The sequence below is a fragment of the Aspergillus multicolor genome (assembly GCF_047715735.1).
Source record: "Aspergillus multicolor strain CBS 133.54 unplaced genomic scaffold BDW74scaffold_3, whole genome shotgun sequence".
In the NCBI taxonomy this organism is placed as follows: Eukaryota; Fungi; Ascomycota; class Eurotiomycetes; order Eurotiales; family Aspergillaceae; genus Aspergillus; species Aspergillus multicolor.
Window position 1 is genome coordinate 217489 of NW_027395954.1, and position 24173 is coordinate 241661.

The 24173-nt window shown below is 51.5% G+C and overlaps 11 protein-coding genes across 11 annotated transcripts; 2 read left to right on the forward strand and 9 right to left on the reverse strand.

Moving 5' to 3' along the window:
- Window positions 1-627: 627 nt before the first annotated feature.
- On the reverse strand, window positions 628-1023 carry BDW74DRAFT_145319 (uncharacterized protein). Its single transcript, XM_073723187.1, has one exon. The coding sequence runs from the start codon at window positions 950-952 to the stop codon at window positions 761-763; it is 192 nt and encodes a 63-aa protein (XP_073587499.1). The 5' UTR covers window positions 953-1023; the 3' UTR covers window positions 628-760.
- Window positions 1024-3226: 2203 nt separating this feature from the next.
- Window positions 3227-4228, reverse strand: BDW74DRAFT_145321 (uncharacterized protein). The gene has a single exon (XM_073723188.1). It carries the CDS (start codon window positions 4213-4215, stop codon window positions 3349-3351), a length of 867 nt encoding a protein of 288 aa, XP_073587500.1. The 5' UTR covers window positions 4216-4228; the 3' UTR covers window positions 3227-3348.
- A 1647-nt stretch (window positions 4229-5875) lies between these two features.
- Window positions 5876-6913, reverse strand: BDW74DRAFT_174008 (uncharacterized protein; the record flags this gene model as incomplete). Its single annotated transcript, XM_073727927.1, has 3 exons — window positions 5876-6222; window positions 6316-6569; window positions 6642-6913. 3 exons carry the CDS (start codon window positions 6911-6913, stop codon window positions 5876-5878), a joined length of 873 nt encoding a protein of 290 aa, XP_073587501.1.
- A 670-nt stretch (window positions 6914-7583) lies between these two features.
- On the reverse strand, window positions 7584-8329 carry BDW74DRAFT_174009 (uncharacterized protein; the record flags this gene model as incomplete). Its single annotated transcript, XM_073727928.1, has 2 exons — window positions 7584-7843; window positions 7900-8329. 2 exons carry the CDS (start codon window positions 8327-8329, stop codon window positions 7584-7586), a joined length of 690 nt encoding a protein of 229 aa, XP_073587502.1.
- Window positions 8330-8490: 161 nt separating this feature from the next.
- BDW74DRAFT_174010 (uncharacterized protein) lies at window positions 8491-8892 on the reverse strand (the record flags this gene model as incomplete). Its single annotated transcript, XM_073727929.1, has 1 exon — window positions 8491-8892. One exon carries the CDS (start codon window positions 8890-8892, stop codon window positions 8491-8493), a length of 402 nt encoding a protein of 133 aa, XP_073587503.1.
- A 1377-nt stretch (window positions 8893-10269) lies between these two features.
- BDW74DRAFT_174011 (uncharacterized protein) lies at window positions 10270-12018 on the reverse strand (the record flags this gene model as incomplete). The annotated part of the gene is made up of 1 exon (XM_073727930.1): window positions 10270-12018. One exon carries the CDS (start codon window positions 12016-12018, stop codon window positions 10270-10272), a length of 1749 nt encoding a protein of 582 aa, XP_073587504.1.
- A 2031-nt stretch (window positions 12019-14049) lies between these two features.
- On the reverse strand, window positions 14050-14797 carry BDW74DRAFT_73142 (killer toxin). Its single transcript, XM_073733568.1, has 2 exons — window positions 14751-14797; window positions 14050-14675 (listed from the first exon to the last, which is right to left on the reverse strand). The coding sequence occupies exon 2, from the start codon at window positions 14661-14663 to the stop codon at window positions 14241-14243; it is 423 nt and encodes a 140-aa protein (XP_073587505.1). The 5' UTR covers window positions 14664-14675; window positions 14751-14797; the 3' UTR covers window positions 14050-14240.
- A 721-nt stretch (window positions 14798-15518) lies between these two features.
- BDW74DRAFT_174013 (killer toxin) lies at window positions 15519-15896 on the forward strand (the record flags this gene model as incomplete). Its single annotated transcript, XM_073727931.1, has 1 exon — window positions 15519-15896. The coding sequence occupies one exon, from the start codon at window positions 15519-15521 to the stop codon at window positions 15894-15896; it is 378 nt and encodes a 125-aa protein (XP_073587506.1).
- Window positions 15897-16583: 687 nt separating this feature from the next.
- On the reverse strand, window positions 16584-18247 carry BDW74DRAFT_165536 (glycoside hydrolase family 140 protein; the record flags this gene model as incomplete). The annotated part of the gene is made up of 4 exons (XM_073726427.1): window positions 16584-17075; window positions 17160-17746; window positions 17809-18198; window positions 18229-18247. 4 exons carry the CDS (start codon window positions 18245-18247, stop codon window positions 16584-16586), a joined length of 1488 nt encoding a protein of 495 aa, XP_073587507.1.
- Window positions 18248-20667: 2420 nt separating this feature from the next.
- On the forward strand, window positions 20668-21465 carry BDW74DRAFT_165537 (uncharacterized protein; the record flags this gene model as incomplete). The annotated part of the gene is made up of 3 exons (XM_073726428.1): window positions 20668-20905; window positions 20956-21254; window positions 21310-21465. 3 exons carry the CDS (start codon window positions 20668-20670, stop codon window positions 21463-21465), a joined length of 693 nt encoding a protein of 230 aa, XP_073587508.1.
- Window positions 21466-21657: 192 nt separating this feature from the next.
- Window positions 21658-23826, reverse strand: BDW74DRAFT_174016 (C2H2-type zinc finger protein; the record flags this gene model as incomplete). Its single annotated transcript, XM_073727932.1, has 5 exons — window positions 21658-22852; window positions 22900-23517; window positions 23572-23635; window positions 23683-23710; window positions 23770-23826. 5 exons carry the CDS (start codon window positions 23824-23826, stop codon window positions 21658-21660), a joined length of 1962 nt encoding a protein of 653 aa, XP_073587509.1.
- Window positions 23827-24173: the final 347 nt, after the last annotated feature.

The following is a 24173-nucleotide window of genomic DNA, read 5'->3' on the forward strand; positions in this document are numbered from 1 at the left end:
CCTCCGCTTCTTCTGCCATAAGGAGACTGTGGGAGAGTGTTTCTGATGGTCTCTATCATGGCCAAGTTCTTAAACTTCCATGGAATCCCTTGGCCTCGCAAGGCGAACCTCCATCACCCCAGCTACATAATTCGGCAAGACTAGAACAGGAGCCTTCTCGGATACTACGTCCATTACTGAGGAAAGTAGTTCATGGATACTCGAAAAACTGAAACCGCACCTCGTATGCTTCTATACCAAGACACTGTCATTGTACCTGTGGTCGTACGCGAGTCCGCCATTTATATTATCCCCAGCCTGGACCTAAAGCTACTGAGCTCAAGTATTACCCAAATTAACGCCTTCATCCAGATTCGCCGACCACGGCCATGAATCTGCTCCTACGTGATAACGTCAGAAACGGCATCCACTATGCTAGCAGCCACGACTAACGTAGGTATCAGACCAAACATACTTTAGTAAGTATGTTGCTAGACTACCTTCGGAATTTGCATACACAAAATACTAACCTGCCTGTACCTTGATGTAGAGAAGAATATGGAGGTAGTGTTTATCTGGGAGGGATAGATTCAAATATACTCCTCTCTGCGTTGTGCGACATGGTTGGAGACTCGTCGATGAAGAGCGGGTGAAGGTAGATGGCTACAATCGCCGTAACGGGATATGCTAACCTAAAATAACTGCTAAAGCTATAATTCTACCTGCACATTGGTACTGTACAGCTGCCTCAGAAATCCAAGACACCCCAGAAACACGTTCTTCACACGGGGCCCCAATACTTCTCCAGCTTGACCATATCCGGCTTACCACGCGTGGAGTTCTCATAGCTACTTCCCATTATGCTCTGCTCCAATGCCTTCTCTTGCGCGTTGAGCGTATCGCTCATCGAATTGAACGCAGGGTAACCAATGTGGATAAAAAGGTCCTTGAGAAACCCCTTCAAACAATCCATCCGAGCCACAACCCGGTCATAATATTCCCACTGCTCGTCAGTCCAGCCCTTGCTACCTTGCAGCAGGTAACTGTCAACTAGGTGCATGACCAACTTTTATCGTCAATAGATCCGGGGGAACCGTCAAGGATATCAGGTAGAGGGAGGTGACCCAGTTCTCTGCGTCTGCCGTTCCGGGTTGGAATCTATTTGGTGTAGCATCGTAAGGAAGCCTCCAATAGATGTGCCGGAGGTAGTGAAAGGAGTGCCTGGGGAAGTACTTGAGAAACCTTGACTCCCGAGCACTCCATTTTGAAGCGGGCAGGAACCTAGTGCCCTTGCAGTCGACTTCAAAAATGTTGTGAGAGTAGAAGGCTGTTCTCGCAAGATCCCGCATGGACCTGTTTGCAAGGGAGGGCATGTGCGGTGTACGCAGGCACGGAAGCACAGCATGGCCCGGACAGAATTCTTTGCGTGGTTCGCTGCTAGGCGCCCCGAGCAAGCCACGGGCAACGAATGCCCCCCGGTCTGAACAGTACTCGTATCTCAAGGGACACACGAGATCAGTATACTCCAAGATGCGATACTGCAGCTCAACAGGGAGGTCGAAGAAGCGAAACGGAGCTCGCGAGGGCTGCAATTTCGTCTTCTCTCGGATCATTTCGGTGACCAGGCGATGGACCGCGGGTTTATAGAACGGGCCCATCTGAATTGCCAACGCCTTCAACCGGGGAAGGGCCTTCAGCGGATACAGAAACGCCATAGCGATTCCTTTGATGCTTGCATCGCAGACGAACCGCAGGTCCAGGTGGTCGTCGCGCGTGTTATACGCAGCCAGCTGCTCACACATGTACCACCAGTCCAGCAGCGCATCGCTAACTAGTTGCGCGCGCTTGAAAAACCATTCGTCCCACCCATTCCACCCATGCACATGACTCTCATTATGGTACGATTTATCCATCGCAACGGAAAGGTATCGGAACGATTTCCAGGCTAGGGGGGTGAAACCCCTTATGCACTTGGGGCCCTATTCAATATGGCGGGTGAATTTGAAGTTGTTCTCGGAGTAGAAGGCAGTACGTGCGTCCTCTGATATGGCTCGCGGAACGTAGAAAAACCGGTTTGAGAACCAGCTCTTGAAAGTGTAATCTGGTTTGGAGACGACCTTGTTTTGTCGCGAAGACCACTCCCCATCAGGTGGATCATAGCTGATGATGACTGGGTTGTGTCGGATGATGGCGAGTTCAATATATATCTTCCGTCTGATGCTGCAAGGAAAACGAAGGAGAAACTGCTGATCGGGCATTCTCGTGGTTATGGAAGGAAAGAGTGAAAAGCAAAAAAGAAGCTTGGGAAGAGAAACCCAACAAAGAACCTTGGAAGAGAAGCAGCGGTGGTGACTAAGCAGCACGACCCCTGGTCGTAGTTGCCTTAGTTAGGTAGCGGCCCTGATAATAAAGATTCGCGAGCACAAGACGCGTGTAAGAAGCTTTGTAATTTCTTTTGACCCCCAGGTGACCAAAATATTGTTTGGCCCTTATTGACGTACACCCAGGGTGAGGGGTGCTTACAGTTTCGGGTTATTAAAGACGTAAGTCATCTTACTTCTCAAGCTTGGAGATGCCATTCTGAGAGTGGTTCTAATTGGAAGTCGAGAATTCCTTGAGTTTGACCTATCCGGAGACTGGGACCATTCCTGTCGGGGGAATATATAAACAGGAACCGAGTGACTCGACCAGACGGCAACCATTAGCAAGGCGCCAGGTTCTGAAATGATATGGCAATCTTAATTTTAAACGAGACCTTATTAGACGCGCCAGGCTTGGCAGCCCCTGTCTATAGCACAAAGATTCACCCAGGGAAAAGACACCGGTTGGTAGAGCCTCAAAACTTCATTAGTTTTCCAAGGTTGGTTGGGTGGGTAACACCCGCCCGAGTTGGCGGGCTGGCCCGTGGACCCGTGTGGGTCCTGACTCAGGGTGGGATCACGCGCCCGGTCATGTAGGGGCGGATTGATCGTGATTGAAGTCATGCATGCGATGATTGAGGTGGGTACTATACGGTAGGTAGGTAGGTAAGGACCAATGCATGGGTGATGAATCCTGCTTGGGGCCATATGCAGAACATGTCTTACTTCAAGGTGGTGTGGAAGTGTTGTATACTATGTTCCGGAATATCCAGGTAGGTATCAAGAACTACAAGTAATGCAGGGCGACCCATCGGCCTTGGAACCATGCGTACAGGGCTTTTGGGTACACTTCACCCGCAGTAGCCCCTTCACAATATTTAAAGTATCTAGACCCAAAGGGGTTCCTCTCGGTGCAAAGAGGGTACCTAGGTATACTTCGAGTTGGAGAGCTATATTCTCAGGTAAAATGCCGGTCTTCGCATACCTCGTCGATTTGGTGCTTCCAAGGTTAAGTAAGTCCGAAATCACACCACCAAGCCTCCTCATCGTTAAGCTTCTTCCCCCGCGCAAAGCTGTCATAATCACTCCCCATTATTCTCCGCTCAAGCTGTCGCTCCCTGTCACGACGAATCTCATCCCAGGGACTACATCGGGGGTAACTAATCTGGATAAACAGATCCTTCAGCCGACCCTTCAAGCAATCCATCGGCCCAATAACGCGGTCATAGTAGGCGCCGTCATTATCCTCGTGACGCTGTGTCTCCGCCGTCAAATTCGAGCAGCCAAATGAATACATGGTTATCTCGATCTTCAGCACGCCGGGGGGAACGACTAGCGAGATAAGGTAGAGAGATATAACCCAGTCTTCTACCTCCTTACTTCCCGGTAAAAAGTATGCCCAATTTCCGGAAAAATTGTTATCAAACTTCCATCGGATATGTCGCAGGTATGGGAATGAACGTTTTGGGAAGCCTTGTATGAACTCCGATTGCTCGGCGCTCCATGCTGCGGCTGGTGCACACTCGCGGAGCCGGGGTTTGATCTTGAAGCTATTCCGCGAGTAAAAGACAGCAGTCGCCAGTTGTCGCATCGCATTATTTACTAGGAAGAGCATATGCGGAGTGCGCAGGCAAGGAATAGCGGCACGCCCGGTACAGAAGTCCTTGCGTGGATTGCGGCTGTATGTATCGCAAATAAAAGGTGGAATAAAAGTACCTCGAAGGCAGTCGTAACTAAACCGCCTGTCCAGAACAAGATTAGTGTATTCCAGTACCCGGTATTGCAGTTCAACCGGGAGATCGAAGAAACGGAAAACACCGGGGGACTTCTTGGACTTCGTTTTCTGCCGTATCACTGCCTCAGCCATTGCATCCATCTCGGGATTGAAAAAAGGCCCAATCTGGATGCATAGTTCTTTCAGCCGTGGGAGTCGCTCAAGGGGGGCCAAGAACGCTGTTGCCGTCTCTTTCGTCGTGGCGTCGCACATAAACCGAAGGTCCAACCTGTCCTCCGTAGTGTACGTCGCCAACTGGTCGCAGATATATCGCCAATCCGCCAAGGCCTTGCTGACATCTTGAGCGCGCGCGCGGAACCAATCGTCGTATTTTATCCTGACGTAGCTGACTGACCCGCGGTGATAGGTCTGATCCAGCGCAAAGGAAAGACGCCTGAATGACCTCCACACCAGCGGCGACAAGCACTGGAGCTTTTCAAGCTTCCAGCTGCCAATGTGACAGGCAAAGCTAAACTGATTTTCTGAGTAGAACGCCGTACGCACGTCCTCGGATATAGCGGGCGAAACATAAAAAAGCTGGTTTGTGAACCAGGCGCTTTCTGGCCAGCCCTGTTTGGGCCTGACAATCTTCTGCTCCAGACACGACCACTCCCCGAGCGGCGGGTAATTGTATAGACATACTGGTTCCTGTCTAATAATGAAAAGTTCAACATAGATCTTGCGTCTGACTTCGTAGGGAAGATGGAGAAGAGATGGTTGATCCGTCATCGTTGCGACGTTTGTTGGGGAAGCGGGAAGGTTGAACGAGAGACTGGTGTGAGAGGGAAGAAAGACAACAAAGGGAATAGCAGGGATGCATGCGACTGGTGACTAAGCAGTTATGGTTTCTACTTTAGGTAGGCAACCAACCACTAGCTAGGTTAAGAATTTAGAGACAGTGACAGGAAGAAATCCACCAACTTGGAAATCTGCAGATGGAATTCTCTATTTACTGTCATACTAGGTAGGCCAGACATCACTGATGGTTTCTTTAATGATCAGAATCATACCACTAAGAGTCTAACCTGGATATACCATGCTACTTTATGCATATGCATCAGAAACCTAGCATTAAGGACCTACTGCCCAGCAGACCAAACTTACTCTCTAAGAATAACGTGACCAAGTGGCCAATAATATCATTCTGTTGGTTTCAATGTAAAACCTCTCAACGTTCTAGTGCGTAGGCGGACTATACATACCTAGGTAGGCACTCCCGGCTTTCAAGACTCGACATCATTGCCAGGACACATAAAAATCCTAACCAACCTATCAAGCAAACAGAGCACCCACCATAATCTGAACTCGATTGGGAATGTCCCACGCATCAGGCAGCCCCTGCATCGCAGACAGAAACAAAGTCTTCGTAAGCGATGGTGTCAGAGTCTGCGCCTGACCCTCATCACAACATATTCCATCTTGTTGGAAGAAAGGTAAAACAGCGATGCAAGTTTGGATATGCCTAGAGTTTGATTGGCCCATCTAATGGTGGAGGGTGACGCCCGACGGAACCAAGGGGTAGGTAAACCTTGTTGTGCGGGCGGGTCTTGGGAAGTATACACCGGGATAAAAGGAGTCAATCCAGTCAGAAAAATGCATTTGCCGGGGCAAATTTTGGCGCGCCGCAGTAAGACATTGGATGATCTCTCAAGTACTATTGCAAAGGCAACCCGTGGGGGACGGGACATTATGCAAAGCACCTACTATTGGCTGGGTCCGGGAAGAATGGATAGCCCCCAGGCTCCTGGGTCCATCTCACCACCTAATAGCGCGAGTACTCCAGAACAGGAAACACAACCCCCACAAGCCAGTCCAGCCAAACAACATACAAACACGATGAATGGGTCCAATGTGCGCGCGAATAATCGACAAGCCGAAGTAGACGTTCGTGAGGCGCCAAGTTGAGAAAGTGTGTCTCAGGCTCTGTTACATTCGAGTTCGCCGGCGGGAACAGCACGGTGACAATCGGCATCGTGCCCTGGATCAAAGACTTTGATTCAATTTCATCATAACGGTACCTTAATTCTTTGGTGTACATAGGGCGGATGTTATATTCGAGTCCTGACGCCGAGGTACAGTCCTCGGGACTGATTGGGTCGATGCTATTAACTATGGACATTGGAAGGTACAGTGTCAGTACATGGTCATAGCATTCTGTTGTGTAGACAGTTGAGAACAGCACGTAGTTACATAGGTACGTACCTTTCTTCTCATTATTCCCAAGATCCGCATCAAGGCACAGTCTCAGAAAATCATCAATAGTATAATCAAACGTCCACCTCTCACAGAACCTCGCCGCGTCCTGACCATCCATAAATACCCTCCTTGCAGCATCATCGATCTGCCTCTTCACGATGCGCGCACAGTCATCCGGGAGCTCCTGCGTCTGCTCGATGGCCGTCGAAAAGAGATTCAGATATAGGGCGGTGGTGCCGGAGATATCAAGAAAGATGATGCTGCAGGCGGATATAGGTACCTAGGAGTCGTTTGGGGAGAAGCCGAAGTAGAAGTCTCGCGCGAGGAGGAACTCGTCTTCTGTGCCGGTGCCTGAATAATCGTCGCTGTCCGGGCCAAGTTCCGTGTCGTGGCGGATCCCCATTGTCCAGGTGAACGGTGCAGAGCCCGAGTTGAGATCGCCGGCTGCGAGAGCGAGGGTGTTTGAGGCGGCAACGTGGTCCTTGTAGGAAAGGCATTGTGAGAAGTCGTCGATATCGATCGCGGACGAAATGTTGTTTCCGGCTATGCTGGCCAGAGAGCGGGAGGCCAGTCCCAGGGATACCACGAGAAGAAGAGGAGTCATCGTCTGGAAGCGAGAGCAGGAAAGCTAACTCAGGCTTTAGATAATAGTAGGCTGCGAGGCAGATAGAACTAATATACGGAGTAGCCCACCGGACTTCCTCAGTTATTGTACCCGCCTCAACGGCCAGGACGCCAAAGACAACCCTAGGTACCCGTAGGATTCCAGTAAGAATAATCTCCAACAGCCCAAAGCTTCAGGTACGTCAGCAGAAAGTTATCCAGGGGCTATAATCCGTGTCTGATCCTGCCCGCCCAGCATTGCCCAAACAGGGTATAGATAGACTAGCCCACGGGACCCTGGACACACGACAGCGCCAGCGCTAAATAAAGGAACAAAGAAGCGTCAACACCTCTAATGTAGGATCGTCATCCTCTAATATCAGGACTAGCACCCGTTGGCTTTGCACCCCTGGAGGTCTAGCTGCCCAGCCTGGCTTACCCTGGCTTAATTTACCAAATGGCTCGTAGAGTCTCAACTGTGCCGTTGCGGCGCTGCCACGGCCTTTGCGCCTGGGAGGGTTAAGCTTTGAGAACTTTGATAAGATATCAGATACCTGCGTATATAATGGTGAAATAGGTAGAGCCCACAGCGAAGACCATAATAAATTAAAACAACAGTGGAGAAAGCCAGCTCTCTCTGTATATATTAACATAGAAACATCACGAAGATATTATCCAACGGGTCGTATTCCTGAGGATTGTGTCGTGTTTCCGTAGGTGTTCTTATCACTCAGCATTGACCGCAACATGGAGCGAACAATACCAACGAGAAATTTAGATCGGCGGGCAGTGAGTGAAGGAGGAGACCATTGGGTCCAGCCATTGAACTTAGCACGTCTAAATGCCTGTGCTGGGTCTGAATTGGGGCCAGTTGGTGCGAGCTCCAGCACAGCGGCTGGGCCCACAGTGAGAATGAAGTCGAGCCAGGCTCCTGTACAATAACCATTGATCAGTATGGAGCGGGTGATTTAAGGTAAAGTCACTCACGTAGCATCTGGACTTCTTCGCTTGAGGATCCTGGTTTGTCTTCAGCAGCATCAAATACCTCATTCTGGCGGGCAAGATCTGTCTGCTTTCGAAGGAAATCTAGCAATGCACCCATTGCTATCCAGATATCAAGCATATCGAATAACTGCTGCCTTGGAAGACCGCTGCTTGGATTCACCTGCACAAACCCGTCGGGAGGCGAGAAGAGCACGGTGTTGAAGTCGGCAGGGTCCGGCGTCGTCCTGCATACTTGCGGAAGAGCCACCGAATCTGTCGTCCGCTGGCCTCGAAGCCATCTAATTTGGCTTCGGATGTCATCCCCACGGTCCTTCCTGTTGCCAAATAGATGGCAGAACGTCCATACTCGCCAAATAGCGGCATCGACACGTCTAGCCCTAGGGTCATACCGGTCACGGAGGCCAATCACCATGTCCTTGCTGAGAAGTGGCTGACAGTAATCATGAAGAAGAAACTTCAGCTTGGCAAGATGCATCAGATCCTAGGTGTAATGGCGCAGGTAGAGACTCGCCGCTAATGCCCGGTTACCAGGCTTCTCGGCATCACATTTCATTTCCTTGATCTGACGCAGTCCTAGGCGGGAGATGAGATCTTCTTCACCGTGCTCTTCATCAAGCGTAGCTCATCTGATTTGAATGCCAGATAAGAAGCTCTGTTAACCAGTGCCAGTGAGAAGAGGTCTGGTAGTTCGCCAACCTCTTGCATAATGCGGTGGAAGATTGAGATGTCCGGATGCGTTGTTGGCGTAACACCTCCGGGACTCAGAGGTATGCCGTCCAGCTCGTACAGGCTGCGAATAGGTTGACGTGAGCTGCAATGACCGAGAAGTGCAGTGGTAGTAAGCTCCTGGTTTGGCGCTGGCAGTGACTTAGGGCTTGGGCCATCCACCAGGAGCACCTGGGCGCCTTTGACGAGCTGGTTCGCCTCACCTGAGGCCACAAGGTTGTTCAGATAAAGGAACATCCGTTCGTCCATGAGCACTGAGAGGACGCGCTTCACGACCCCAGAATGTTGGCTGCGCCCACCGCTAGCCCAGTGCACTGCATTAGGTTCATGCACGAGACAACGCTAACTCAGTAGGTCTACCAAGACGTGCCCTGCCACCCGATAATGGCACGCTTGGTGAGACACTAACAGGAACCACTCCGTGTGATTGGCTGGTCGGCTGTAAAAATAACCACTGGCCCGTGCTGCCCCGGGCCGACCCGCTCAACCCCAGTCTCTGCTCTCATACTTCTCAATCCCAATATCAAAACCTGGCAGTGTTACCAAGTATAGACCCGATAGGCTTTTTCCATAGGAGGCGGGAGGGTTCACTATAGGGTTTGTAAGCAGCTTGGAGGAGGCTAACCTCTGGACAATCAGTTTGTCTATCGCGAGCTACCAACTCCAATGCTGCCATGCATGACGCATCACCCTGTTCAGGATGAGCGGGCTTTGAACCCTGTAGATGTCTCAGGCATTAGAATAGGTGCCAGTCTGTTCGCATCCTCAGTTAGCCATGTCAACTACTCCTTGGACTATGATACGTAGAGGTAGCCTTCAGCTGGCACAAGTGCTGCCGCTGTATCCGAACCGCATGCCAAATTGACAGCCCGGTCGAGTCCATTATTGTCCCAGTTCGAGTTCACAATCACCCCCTACCATGCCGATTACATAACAGAGAACAGGGTCTCAATTGGGCCGTTCGAGCAATACGTGTCCGATTTCTTGTTTAGCTTGGCAAGTAGTATAGTCCCTTGGCAATCTAATGGACAATTTCCTTCGGATCTAATATACCTAGATTCCTAGTCTAGATATGCGCTTCTCAAAATAGGCATCGAGGGTCTCATGACTCTTGTCTGCGAGACTGCGGGAGACAAGCATAGTGGATCCCTCAGATCCCGCGAGGCCGCCAAGCGTAAAGAACAACGTTACCGGTACCTATAGGAGCTGTTTGCGTTCAGATGATACAGAGCCTACTTCGAGATGTTGTGAACTGCTAGGGGAGTATCCACTGTAAGCTAAGACTACTACCATACGCTAGAATCGGGAGCAAACGTGGAGATTAGAGGTGAAAAAGTTAGAATTCAAATCTAGCTAACTTGACAAAAGTGCCCGCTGGGTACATCAGGTGGGAATTACTTGAATTATAGAGTCACCCACCCGGCTAACGGATGCCGATGGAACGCGTAATTAACCAAATTGAGCCGAGTAGCCGTAAATACACTTAAAGCCTCGGGGTATTAATATGATCTCTTTATCCTGTGCGCCCAATGAACAAATGCATTTGCATGGAATGCAGGGCTTAAACTGCTAGATCATGGTAGGTACCTAAGTACCGGTGAAGGATGTGGCTCTTGACGGATCGTTCTACTGAGGGAGCTCAAGTGTCGCACCGGGCCCCATGCGTTGTTCAATCCATCGCCTGACGTCGTCCATGGACGAGCACAGGCCAGAAATGTGGTTGTCGCTATACCCGCACAAGCCCTTGGCTCCGCCGTAGAGTAAACCGCAAATGCGACCCTCCCTGTCAATGATGCCCGACCCAGAGTCCCCTTCGAGCGAAAACGCAGTTTGACGCCGCCCACCTGCCCCAGCCATCTCACTTGTCACCACCCACTCTTCTGTAATGCCGTCGGTGATGTATTGAGCGGTCTTGCCGTCCTTGCTATATCGTTGCCGCTTCTCTTTCGGCCATTGGCAGTCTGTGGAGACCCCATTGCAAATGCCTCCAGTGACCCCGGTCGTTATGCCGGACTTGCAATACCAGCTATTTTTCACAAGGGGGCCAAATTGATCGAGCGGGTCACCTTCCTTTGGCGGCAATGTTGTGTCGGCGGGGAGGTTTTCGCCCGTGACTAGGGGAAACTTGTTCACGAAGTCGGCCGGGTGGTTGGCAAACAATTCGGAGTCCAGCTCGATGAGAGCCCAATCGGCCAGCCTATTTTCGGCAATTGTCCGTCCAGAAGACAGGAGTGTCCGTCCAATTCTCATGGGCATCCGCTCCAGGATGGCCAGTTGCTGCTGCAATCTGGTCACCAAATCCGCCAGACTGGCTTGCCTCGCTATAAGCCCCTTCGAGACTGTTGCACCGGCTATCTCACGCATGGCGATGTCATCATCTTCCTTTCGCAGGGCCGGGAGATCATGGTCCAAGTTTTCCTTGACCCACGATTTGGTCTTTTCTACGTCTCGTGGGGCGAGCCACGAAACGTCGAAGGCCGTTTTGTTGGCGTTTCCTGGCGAGCTGCCGAATCGGTCAGCAGCCTTGACAATATCTTCGTCGGTGTTTCTTGGAGGGCGCACTACATGAAAGTTCGTAAGCGCGCAGTTTAAGGCTTTACCGTTCTGCCGCAGAACAACGAAAGGGCCGAGGGTGCCGCCACCTGTTTCCGGGAGGACGGTTATGGATGTGCCCGGCGAAGGCACACCATTCGTCCCCATGGAATCGACCATGTTATGCCCGCCCGGAACCAGGTCGTCATCGGAGGTAAAGATCCTGCCGGGCAGGAACTCGACATCGATCGCCATGGCGTGTGGATTGTTCGGCGGGAGTTTCAGTTTGATTTGTAGACCCAAGTCGTGCCAGTCATGAACGGAGAGGGGGTCTACATAGACAACAATTGTTGGCGAGCTTTTCTGCTTGACCAGTCCCAGTTTGAAGAGTGATAGAAGACTCCACTCATTGCGGAGTCGGCTGGCAATCATCTCACGGATACTTCGCCTCGCGGTCTCGTATATTTGGACTGCTGGATCATTTCTTGATATGGCAAACAACGATGGGCGAAAACACTTATCCAGGAACACTATTTCGACTCCAACGTCGCGGATTCCACGTTGGAGGATCAGCTCGTAGACAGCGTCCTTGGCTGGACCGAGTTCACCTGGTATATGCGGGGCATCCTGGAAGACGAGGCGCAGCATGGTCGCGGCGCGTCCTCCGAAGGGGTACCCCGGCTTTGTCACGTCTTCCACTCTGAAGTTAAAGCCATAGTGCTCCACTGGGAAGCCATCATCCTCCATGGCTTGGAGGATTGCGGGTTTAATTGCTTCCACGGCTCGCACCGTCGATGGCTGCGCGGGCGTTGTCCTCAGGGGATATGGCCATGGCTGAGCCATGGTCGTCGATCTATAGCGATCGCTATTACCAAGGTACTCCTCTATGGTCATATTCCCCTGTACATTATCGGAGGACCTTTGTTCCCTACGGCGCTTCCTCGGGGAGTCAGGCGGGGTGGGAAGGCTGTGGGTGGGGGGTTGCAGAGATCCAGCCCACGGATCCATTGTGATAAAGGTCGAAAGGAGCTTTAAGATAGGTATGTGGAGATCGTGACTCTATCGAGTAAGTAGTATAGGCGATAGGTAATATTGCAGGGGTGGTAGTAGCTTGATGGAGAGGAGCTTTGTATAGTATTGTCGGGATAGATCAGCCAGCTGATCGCGATATATGATATAATGGGAGAGCGATGGAATATGAGTCAAACGGCGAGCAGTTCCCGGGAATCGAGAAGATATTTATACCCGCGATTCGACGGAGGAGACTTCCGCGAGGCAAGTGAAAAACCCTTTCTGTGACTCGAAGTTCCCAAAGTTTATTCACGATGACTCCTTGATCCTTCATCGAGGATGAATCCGTTGGGCATTGGGGAAGGGCAGGCCCTAATTCACCGGCCCGGGCTACCTGCTACAGTAACTCTCTGAGTGAACTCTCGGTATCTGCCCACGGCCGGGTTCGATATCTACCCTACCGGCACTGTTCGAATTTCACCCCATTGATCATCATCCACCCAGCAGCAATATCGCCGGTAGGGACGAACTGCGCATGCAGACAGAGGAGCCCTGTGGGGTGATGTACAGCCCTTGCTAGCACCAGACGTGAGTAGGTATGGCAGATTGCGAGAGGGCCTCGGAAATATGTACCTTGGTAATTTAGTGTCCAACCTGATGATTTCCTGGGACCACAGACGTGCTGGTACAGTCCGCAAAATTACCTAGAGTAGACACCAGGCTACTTCCGTATATGCTTAGGCAGTGTAGAACTACCATGGGTAAGACATTATACTATCAATCCAGGTGTGGCCTTAACTCTTCCTTCACTGCTCCTTTAAAGGCCAAACTCTGCCCATCTCTGACCTGGACTTCTCAGCTTTTTCGGAGCGGATGGTAACACGCGCTCGTCACCTAGGTAGTTAGTGAAAAGGGCATCCACGTGGCTTGGTACTGAGGAAGTTAAACAAGACTCATCAATAAAAATGCACTTACTGTCCTAGTACTGCCTATTATAGTTTGTTTTCGGGACTACGCATGAGTATTTCTATAAGACACCGTAGTTTGAAAGTTAAGATACTTGATAAAGTGAAGCAAAATAAACCGTGTGCCTCCGTCGGACTTGTATCAGGGACAGGAGAGAGGGAGCAGAAGAAGCCGCGGGTACGCGGAGTTGAGGATCTTGGTAGACGCGCATGGGATACAGGCTTAACCTCTCGTGTATAGTAGTTCGCAGAGACGGTATAGATATTTTCAATTATTCATGTGCTAAGAAGCCTCACAAGCAGTACATAGTTATTCTCATCCAGCGGAGTGGATCTGAGCCCGCCACTCCCGCAGGCTCCACCTTCACGACAATCCGGCCGCCGTGGCTGATCCCCTGATCCCCCGATCCCCCGATCCCGACCCAATCATAACCTGACTGCCACATGCATCTGTCGTCATAACGTCATTACACGTAGGTATCTAGCGTCCAGGCAAGTACATTACAGGTAATGCAATGCTTAACTTTCTGAATTGAGTTCATTCGACTACGGGAGTATCACCCCAGGCCCAGTCAGCTTTCCAAGCCAGCGCTTCACATCCTCCATTAGCGAACACAAACAGTGAACCTGGACGACAGCCTCTGCCAAAGTTAGGTACTACCTACATACCCGCAGAGTCAGGATAGCGCGGGACCTGGGACGACGTTCACCTTATCCTCGTATTCACCACCCAGCAGCAATATCAGGAATGGGGACGAGCTGGGAATGCACGCATGACTTGAGAAGTAACTCGAGCCATGTACTGGTACCTAGGTCCACGAATTCACACCACAGGAAATACACCTACCTAGATAAGTACTTAGGCAGTGAAGAATTTAGGTACGGTAATTCGGATGTTCGACGATACAATTTAAAATTATCCTCACATCTGCTATTCACTGCTACTTCAAGATTTCCAGATCCGCAAACAACCCAGCCGGCCCATCACTGGCTCGACTTCTTGTCCAGTGCAACGGGCCCCCTTACGCACTTCAATCTTCCTCTCAGCCGCCCGGCATGGTACCCTAATCATGCGCTCTCCCTCAACCCCTAAGGACAAATACAATCTGACCCCGCACAACACGAACTACTAACAAAATTCACTGTCAACTCCCCATCATCCACATTATTATCGTTAGGATAAAAAAGCGGCACGCTGCCGCAGACACCACAGCCATGATCCCTAAGCTCCTGGGCAAGGGTGATAATCGAAGAAGCCGGGGCACCGCCGCTGTTCTGCAGGAAGGCGCAGAAGGCGCCCATGTCCAGGTTCTCGTTCAGGCAGGCGATCTGTTGACCGTTGTTGTACCATCTGCTTGGATTGATCTGGTCAATTAGGGCGACCAGGTCGAGGAGAGACGGCACATCGGGGGCAGCGCAGTTGCTGCTGCCGCGGCAGTTTATGCCGAGGGATAGGGTGGGAGTGGTTTGTGAGAGGGCCACGGCCAGAAGGAGGGGGAGATTGAGACGCATTTCGGTGGTAGTCTGGAAGGGGGGGGGGGGTGTGTTAGCTGGGATGTTTTCGGCCTGTGGTGGTAGGTGTTTGGAGTGAATGGGTACCCTTTGGGCGATTGTAAAAACAGCTTGCTGTCTATCGGCGATGATCGGTCTTCAATGATGGTGCGAATAATATTGATATTACACGGTGCTTGTAGGGTTTATATACCTGGGATGGCCTGTCCAGCGCGGTGCCGATATCCGGGAAAAAAGTTGCTTCAGCTGAAATCGAAAGCGCAAGTCTGCTGGATTCGCGGCTCATCTGTGCCGAAAAGAGGAATCATTGGTCATTCACTGAGACATTTCTGCAGGTGCAATGCTCGATTGTGACAATCAATGCCACGCTGCTGAGCCGCTGACGGCCTCTCCTGACTGAACATCCTCAAAAGCCTCCACTATTCCTTCAGGATCGCGTTGGAACGCACTATAGGGAATCTATGTTAAGCACGCTAAGCAATCGTAAGTGTTGTTTGACGACTTTGGCGCCGCCCCAGCTGATCTATGCACCTAAGCGTCGCCGAACTCGCCGAGCTCGGCGAGCACCGAGTTAGGGCAATCAATATCGGTATCAATCCCAAGCCTCAGCACCATACCTCACCAAGTGAGTATTTAACGACGCCCCTGGCAGTTTTGTTTCCCTAGAGCAGCAGTTTCTCTCCAGTTTCAACACTCCTTGCAGAATCATCACGCTAATTGATTTGGTATGCTATAATTGCCACAGCCCTTGGACTGCTGCGCGATCGTCCTTGCACATCCATTGTGACTAATCAAGCATACGCTAACAAAGGCCTTAGTTTGTGAAAGACAACACCCTCAAAGTTTAAGACCATAATGCATCTCCGCAGCATGCTTTCACTTCCCCTCCTCCTTTCAACAGCATCCGCACTAGGCATAAACTGCCGCGGCAGCAGCGACTGCAGTCTAACCGATGCCCCGAGTCTCGGCGAAATCGTGTCCTTGATTGAAGAGATCGCCGACGATTCCTGGTGGGACAACGGCGAGCACATCGCGTGCATTCGGTCGGGGTCCCACGCCTACAGCATTTGTGCGTTCTTGCAGAATTCAGGCGGGGCGCCCGGGTCTTCGGTCAAGACTTTGGCTCGTGAACTCCAGGGCCATGGGTGTGGGGTTTGTGGCAGTATTCCATTGTTTTATCCAGATGATAACGATGTCAATGATGGGGAGTTGACTGTCAATGCGGTTGCTTAAGCGGGCGGGTGTGGTAATTTAAGGGCATGGTCAGGGACCTACCTACCAGTACTTGAGGAGAGATGGTGGTTGAAGGCTAGATCGTGCGGTAGTAGACAGGCTTATATGTCCCCGGGGATTGGGCAGGTTCAACTTGGGTTTTGAAACTACGAACCCGCTTCGGGTCCTTGTACATTCACCCTTTCTAGGTATTCTCTAGGTCCCCGCTCTCTAGGGTATAGGGTAGATAGGCTGTACCCACAGATGCCGCCCAGCACAGAGGCTTAGGGACGGACCCGGACAAAACTCAGACCCTAAAGTATGGTAGTCCATTCCGCTTGAGAAGTTAGGTGAGTGGGTATCGATCGTTCCTCAGTGTCTACGTACCTATGCAATCGGCCCGTTCCAAGACAGTGCTGGAGAGGTACCGTAGGGCTACTGCAGAAATCATACTCAGGCCCCTCAGAGGGAATAGTGAGAGCGCAGTTCCTTTGAATATGTCTCATTGTCATGTAATCAGCTACTAACTAATCCATGCAAGAAATACCCTAGAGACTGACATGGTGGTCTGGCCCAGCACAGAAGCCCCCTCAGCTGCGTAACCCTACCCATTTTCAGTGGTTCAGTGTTTATGCATGTGCATGTGCATGTGCATAGTACCAATGCATTTACCTAAGCAGCGCCTTCCCACCAGGACTCCGTCGAGATTCAGTCTATCTCATTCACCTCCAGAACGAGCACCCAGTCCGCATGCCCATACACAGCAGGCGGTTCGAATCTAACCACTTCACCACATCCATCAAAGTCAAAAGCAGTATACTCCCCACTCAACGGATCATACCAGGTCGACTCAGCATCACAGGACGTCAAGCCGCCCGTATCAATCTCAAATGGCTCACTGGTAGGCGTGTAAACCATAATCCAAACCCCATCGCTATCTCTCGTCGCCGTAACACGCTTATCATCCGCCCCAGCATCCCCAACAATGACATCCTGCGCCGGGATGCGGTTATTATAAGTACCGTTCCCTCTATCAAGTATCGCCTTCTGGATAAACTGCATCTGGCCCGACCCAGGTAAAACAAGATCGCTCGCCCAGTCATCGCTAGGTCCCGTCCCATCCGAATCAAAGAGGCCCGGGATAGCCATCTGCTGGATAGCATTTGCGCCATATGTTAGTCCTGCTGCCCCGGAGAAGACCTTTTTAAAACCCGTTAGCCAACTTCCAACATCCAACCTGTTCCCAAAGGTTTTGTGGGTGGTTTAGGTATGGTAGGGACATACAGCTTGCCAACTCCCAACACGCACATCACTCGCATTCCACGCATCCTTCCCTTCTTTGCCATTATCATACCGATTCTCATAATGCGGCTCATTATCAATGACCGGTATCACCCTTCCATTTTCACTGCCAGCCTTATACATAATCTCCACACTCTCCCACCCCCTGCGGGCATTCCACCACGGTATTGGCGGGTTGGGCGCATAGTCCGTGTGCCCCGACTGACTCGCATCAAGCGTAAGCCAACTGTAATTCCCGAAAAATCCCGATGCAAGTGCCAGCGGTCCACCAGCGAACCACTGGTTCGTGGGGTGGATTGTCATCAGCGGGTTCCAGGAGGACGAGTTAAGGGCGTTTCGTTCGCCGTGCTCGATTCCGCGCGCCATGGCGTCGTAGACGGGGGAATAGTCGGTTACGGTGTAGGTCGGTGGTGCACCGCCGCGGGTGTAGTCGTTGCGCACGGCGGTTTTGTTCTGCCAGTAGGGGTTTGTGTCGCCCACCAATGTCTTTGGGAGGTAGGGGTAGCGGTGGCCGATAAAGGTGCCGAAGGGGTGGGAGGTTGTGGTGTTTAGGACGCCGGGGGTGTTGTCTTCCTTCTATTAGCACTCTTGTAGGAGAAAGAGAGGTTTGGGGGTCAAGGTAGGTAGGTACCGTTATCATGAACGAACTTCCCCCAGCTCGGCACGAGACAGATCCGTATCCCCTTGGACCACGCCAGCTCCACGATCTCGTCGACGTACGCCCAGTACGGCTCGTTTGGCTTCGTAACATTTTCGTCGATGAAGGGGAGGTCACCGTTGCGATTTGGGCTCTTGATCCCGATCTGGGTGAAGCCAACCGCGAGCACGACGTTGAATCCTTTGCTCGCGCGATCAGAGAGATAAGTCTCGGCTTCGGTGTAGTTGAGACGGTGGAAAAGAAGCCATGCTGTATCAGCTTGCCAGAAGAAAGGGTCTCCATTGGCGTCTTGCAGGAACCGGCCGTTGGCAGACGGGGTTAGGGCATATTCTGGTGGGACTTGCCATGCGGCACGGGTAAGGGCTGACAGAGTTAGGGCTAGAGCCAAAGTACAGAATCTGTTCTGCAACATCTTGTGTGAGGTGTTGAATAGAAAAAGGATGATCCACTGAGCATCTTTTTCACGCCTCTTATACTATTCTCAATTGCGAGGCAACATCAAATCTGATCCATTGACCTCCATCCTATCCCCCGCATCTCCAAGTTCCTCCGCCGGTAGGGCTGAAAGCTGCAGGGGTCCGCCTAAATTCCCACCAATCGCTCTCTGAATCAGAGCATAGAGACGTCATTCCGGCTAAATGCCTTGCAGCGCTGCATGAAATACAGTTTTGCAAAGGAAACTCGAGCCACTGCCTGTCCACCTAGGAACAGACTTTCTTCAGAGGAGTTTGCTCAGAGGCGATTTTTGTCCGTTGCGATTTGACATCGAGGTGATCTTTTCACAGTTTCACCACCAATGAGCAGATTCCGATGCATGCATACCTAGATCATGCAAAGTTCCAAGGTTCAGCTCAGTTTAGGTTGGTTGAGTGTGCCGGTGCCAATGGTGGTCTAGGTGCTTGGAAATGCCTATAAAGGACGAGAGCAATTATACCAAAAATTCACTGTAACCTTGACCACCCATTCGCCTTAGCTACAATGAAACCAGATCCTGAATGGTTGATTCTATTGGGTGTTGGTCTCAGTGAAGGTCTATCAAAATCGACTATAAATAGACTATACTTGACAGTTCAAGCTACAAAAACCCCTTAAACTGACCCACAAAATCCCCCACCGTCTCCCTAAACGGCGTATACACCAACGCCGGGAAATCCCTCTCCATCAATGCGCGATCAACACTCAGATGCTCCTTAATCTCCTGCTTACCATCCGGAACCCTCCCCTTCAAGCTCGGCACCTTCTCCTGCACAATCGTGGACACCATCTCATACGTAAACCCCTCCGGCGAAACAGGGATATACCTCTTCCCACCAGCAGCATCCTCAAAAAGAGCCCGCACATGAACCTCAGCAAGATCCCGCACATCAATCCAGAAGTTGAATTTACACGGTGGCAGTTCGTCTCCATGGGACCCAGCCATAATCTTCCAGAGATTCTTATTCGATTCGTTCAAGTCCGACGGCGACTTTGGAGGGTCCGCAAGCGGACCAAAGACCATCGACGGACAGAGCGTGACGATATCGAAATGCGGTTTTTGCTCGTCCTTGAACTTCCACGCTTCTTGTTCGGCGAAGGTCTTGGAGCCGCGGTAGGCGTCTTGGGCTGTTGCGGAGGGTGAGGATGCCTCGGCGTATGTTATGGGGTTCCAGTCGGAGGGTGTGAAATTCCAGGGCTGGGTGTCTGGTCGGGACATGTCCAGCACCGCGCCGAAGGAGGAGGTTAGCACGAGGCGTTTTATGGTGGGCGCTCTTTGGCTTGCGTGCAGGATTGACCGGACGCCTTGGATTGCGGGGGTTATGAGGGCTGTTTCGTTGTTTTGGGCGTCGTATTTTAGGGGCTGTTTGATTGATTAGTATCTCGATATATTCATCTCGAACAGAGAGTAGCTAGCTAGGTAGCAGACATACACTCGCAACGTGAATTACCCCCGTAATGTCCTGCACGGCGCTATCGAAGGCATTGGGTTCCGTGAGGTCCTGGATGAAGAAGACGTCCAGTTTGTCTTTGTACTGCGCTCTATTGGACAAAAAGGCATTGGCTTTCTCCCGCGATCGGGCGACGATTCGGACTCGATGGCCTTTTTTGAGGAGATTGTCGACGACGTGTGCGCCAATGAGTCCTGTTGCGCCGGTCACAAGAATGTATCTGCCATACGTACAATTGTTAGCCGGTCAAGATGGGCTGGTGGAGAGCTTGTTACTCACGATCCTTCCATTATGGTGACAAAAAGACCAAAATTGCCTGTTGTTCTGACCGTCAATAGAGGGGTAAATAGTTGAACGCTGAGTTGGAGTAGATGGATGTGGTGACCAATGGGGGGCTGCTGGGCGGCGCTCCTCCTAGCCCTAACTCCTTATCAAGTGAACCCCGCACTCCTCCCACTCCTCCTGCGCCTAATCTTGCTAGTACCCCTGTCCCCGTGCAATCTTAATCTACTCCTCTGAAATGTTCAATCGTCCGCCGTCTTTCACGCTGCGTCCTCCTCCTACCGCGTCCTACGGTCCCCCACGTCGTGCTATCACCATACATGCTCCTCTCTGCAGCACTGCCCCGGTGCTCCTTCACGCCCTGTTGAATCTTATGTCATTGATATTCTCTCGGAACCGTCCTCTAGCTCCTCCAAAGCCGAGCTAGTAGATTGAGTCATGTACCATTGTAGGAGTCATCTTTACCGGGTATCTATGATGCAAAATATATCCTGCGAAGATATATACTTGTATTCAACCCGCCTCTGTAGCCGCTGTATCCATCAGCATACAATTCCATTCAACTAGACATTCTTGTTATCCCTTACCTTCTCCCCCCAAATATATACTTGAGCCAATCGCAACAATGTCCCTCGGAACCCTCTACACCTACCCCAAAGCCCCCCGCTCAACCATGGTCCTCTTCGCAGCGAGGTACTTAAACCTCGACATCAAGATTGAAAACGCCTTCCCCATCAAAGTCTACCCGGAAAAGGGCGGCGTCGGCGAGGAATACCTCTCAAAGTTCCACACGGGAAAAGTCCCCGCTTTTGAGACGGCTGATGGGTTTTGTGTGTATGAGAGTAATGCTGTCGCCTGGTTCTGTATGTCCGCCGTGTCTTCTTGTCTGTGGCTTTGCTGATGAGATGATCAGTGTCGCACCAAGACCCCAAAAGCACACTGCACGGCAGCAACCTGAGAGAAGAAACGCTGGTCCTGCGGTGGGCGAGTTTCACGAACTATGAGCTGCTTCCCCCTATCATGGCGTGGATTCAGCCTGTTATTGGGAAGGCGCCCTCGTCGCCAGAGATCCTGGCAAAGCTCGAAGAGGGGTGTGAGCTGACCGTGCGCGCGATCGAGAAGGAGATCGCCGGCAGAGAGTTTCTGGTAGGTGGGACGTTGACACTGGCCGATTTGTTTGTTGTTAGTGGGTTGGCGAGGGGGTATCAATATGTGAGTTTATCGAGATCGTCTATAAAGGGACGAATGGCTGAGAAAGTTGGTATAGGTGTTCACGAAGACATGGGCGGAGAAACATCCCATTGTGCATGAGTACTATATGCGAATTCGGAATGATAAGGATGGGATTTTTGACAGTATTCTGGGACCGAATGTCATTCGAGATGAGCCTGGGGGAACTTATCCTGATTATGATGGGCTTTGAGCAATTGTCCTTGCTTATGTAGGGATTGAATATGGATGGATGGTGGAGCTCCAAAGGTCCTAGATCATGGTAGTTAAACCTGCATTTAAGGGATTACCAGAAGTGCCTTTACAGATCCCGTCTATCACGAAACCAAATAATTATTGAGGGAAGAAACGCATGTAATATTGCCCCTTCATTATCGCCCTTAAATCAGATGCCCATCCCACCCCGCGTCTCAGTAAACACGGCGCCAATCCAAACAGCGGCAGGCCAGACATTCCTCCTCGCGAGCGCAGCCTCCACCCGCTCAAGGTAGAGGGCCTCAGAGTCATTCAAGATTGTGAAGCTAGAGATACTTTGCTGACTGCCTCCGCTCCCGCGTCTATGTCGATGATTGTTGTTTTTCTCTTCGCTATTTACTTCTATAGAGCCTAGGATCTTACGCATAAGGACCTTTGCCGAGAGGGTGTATATACTGGAACGAGACGGACTGCTGTTGGTATTACCCTGCAAGCCCAGTGCCATGAGCCGAACAGCCCGCCATCCAATTAGAATTGCCTTGAAGGCTACCATTGTGATGAAGGGGTCTTCTGCTCCAGAACCGAATGATGATGCGCCGAGTGCAGGCTTCGTCACCAAAGAAAGGATGCTCTCCAGACATCCAGCCACTCGAATGACATCACGGTCTTCGTAGACGTCGCGAAGTTGCTTAGAGCGCGGCTTGCCCAGTTCCCAGGCAGTCGAGATAGCTGTCGGCAAGCTGTACTCGACGATACCGTTCGTTAGAAGTCCATCTTGGTGGGTCAGGCATAAAGCAGTATAGTGCCATACTATCCAGATGTGATTCCACGGACGTACGTCGACGGGACACTCTTCTAATGTCTCAGTAGCTGGTCGCGGGGGCATGAGGTCCGCCAATGCATCAAGGGCCTGCATGATTTGCGCACGACTATGCTCGGGGATGATAGAGAGCGTATGCCGATGTCTCTCTGCATCGTTTTCATCCTGACCACGGATGTTGTGGTACAAGAACGTACTCCCCAGTATCAGGTCTCTAACCATCATTTGAATCTGCATGACCAGCATCAGTGCCGCAAAGGCAGAGTTCCAGAGTAGTCCTAGGCTTTTCCCTGGCGGACCGGGAGCCATAAGGTGCATGATGCTGCTGTAGAGGTCGCCTTGTGCAGGGCGAGGATCAACGTTGGCATCATCGTCATCGTGTTCGTTGTTGAACGACTCATCTTGGGATAAGATGAGTAGAGAGTTCCAGGTTTGGGCATTAGGTGCGGACCACAGGTCGTCGCGGCAGGGGAGCTCGTACTTGACCTCTAGGGCAGTCAGAAGCGGGCGGATGTTGCACATTACGGACATTTGAGCGTCGAGATAGTAAAGGGTGTACATTGCTCTTAGGCATGTTAGATATAGAACGAGGGATGGATAATGAGTACGTACCGCTTCCGGGCCTCGCTCTGTATAGCCGACTCCCAGTCACGTTGAAGAGAGCCCGATTGTAAGGGTTCTTGTCCGCCAAGGGTGATACTGTCTTGCAGAAGCTGGTACTGCCTTGCGGCGTCCACCAGCTTGCGATGTATAGTGACCGTGGTCCTGAACAGCTCATCATCGCAACTGTGCAGAGCGAAGTATTCAAAGAGCAGGTATGCCTGGATCACCCATACCTGCCGGAACCCTGCGCATTTATGCTGCTCTACATACGTGTCAAGTGCCTGCACACCAGAGTGCATCAGAGCGAGGCTAACCTCATGATGACTGCCTGCGGAATGATAGACGGCTCCGATACAAGCCACTGCTTGCAGTAGAGGCTCGTTGGACGAGCTTGCATCGAATGTCGGTCGGTGGATGAGAGGAAGTATGGTCTGGAACTTGTCGAAATATGCTGTTATAAACTGAGGGAGCTGGAAAAGCCATGATATGTTGGCGACGTTCGTCACGGTGCTCGGTCGCGCTGTTGATGTGCCTGGTGGCTTATTGTGCGGGCTTTCAGTGAATCTGGCAATAGACGGATCGGTTTCCTGCAAGTGATACTTCCGTACATGACGCTTTCGGAGATCGCTTCGAGGTGTCAGTTCTTTCTGGGCCTTTGTAATTTTGTTTGGAGGGCCCTACCTGCGGGAGAAGCTGACGTCGCATTGGGGACAAGGGAATGGTCGTAGGTTGGAGCGTCGGTGGACTGGCGTTGTGAGCTCAAGTCTAGAGGGAGTGAAGTCTGTGCCTTACCTGAAGCAGTGTGTCTATTTAGGTTCTCCTATTTAACCAAGTAGGTTAGATTGTGGCCTCGCCGGGCAAACGAGAGGGGCGACGGACCTGTCTGGTGAAGCGGCCAGTACAGGCCGGGCAGGCAAATGGCTTCACCTGTTCCATGACAGTGATGGTGAAGTGATGAGAGAATGATTGATCGTTATCGCGCGAGGGAGGAGTGGTGGAGTAAAGGAAGGAGCGATGGAGCCGGAGTGCGGAGTGACCCCGGACGAAAAGATAAGAGTTGGAGTCTCCCTCGCTCCTTCCTCTTGGCCTGCAGATGGCTTTATCAGTCAAACTTGTTGGGGCTGGAGCGCCTCTTGTCCTTCGAACTCAGCTCGGCGGACTATGAGATGGCGCTCCTCTTGTGGCGAACGGACGATCAGGGCCCCGTTCTACCCTACCTAGGGGAACAACCCCTAGGAACTTATCATGGGGGGCATACTTAAGCACAGTCTGCACTTGAGATA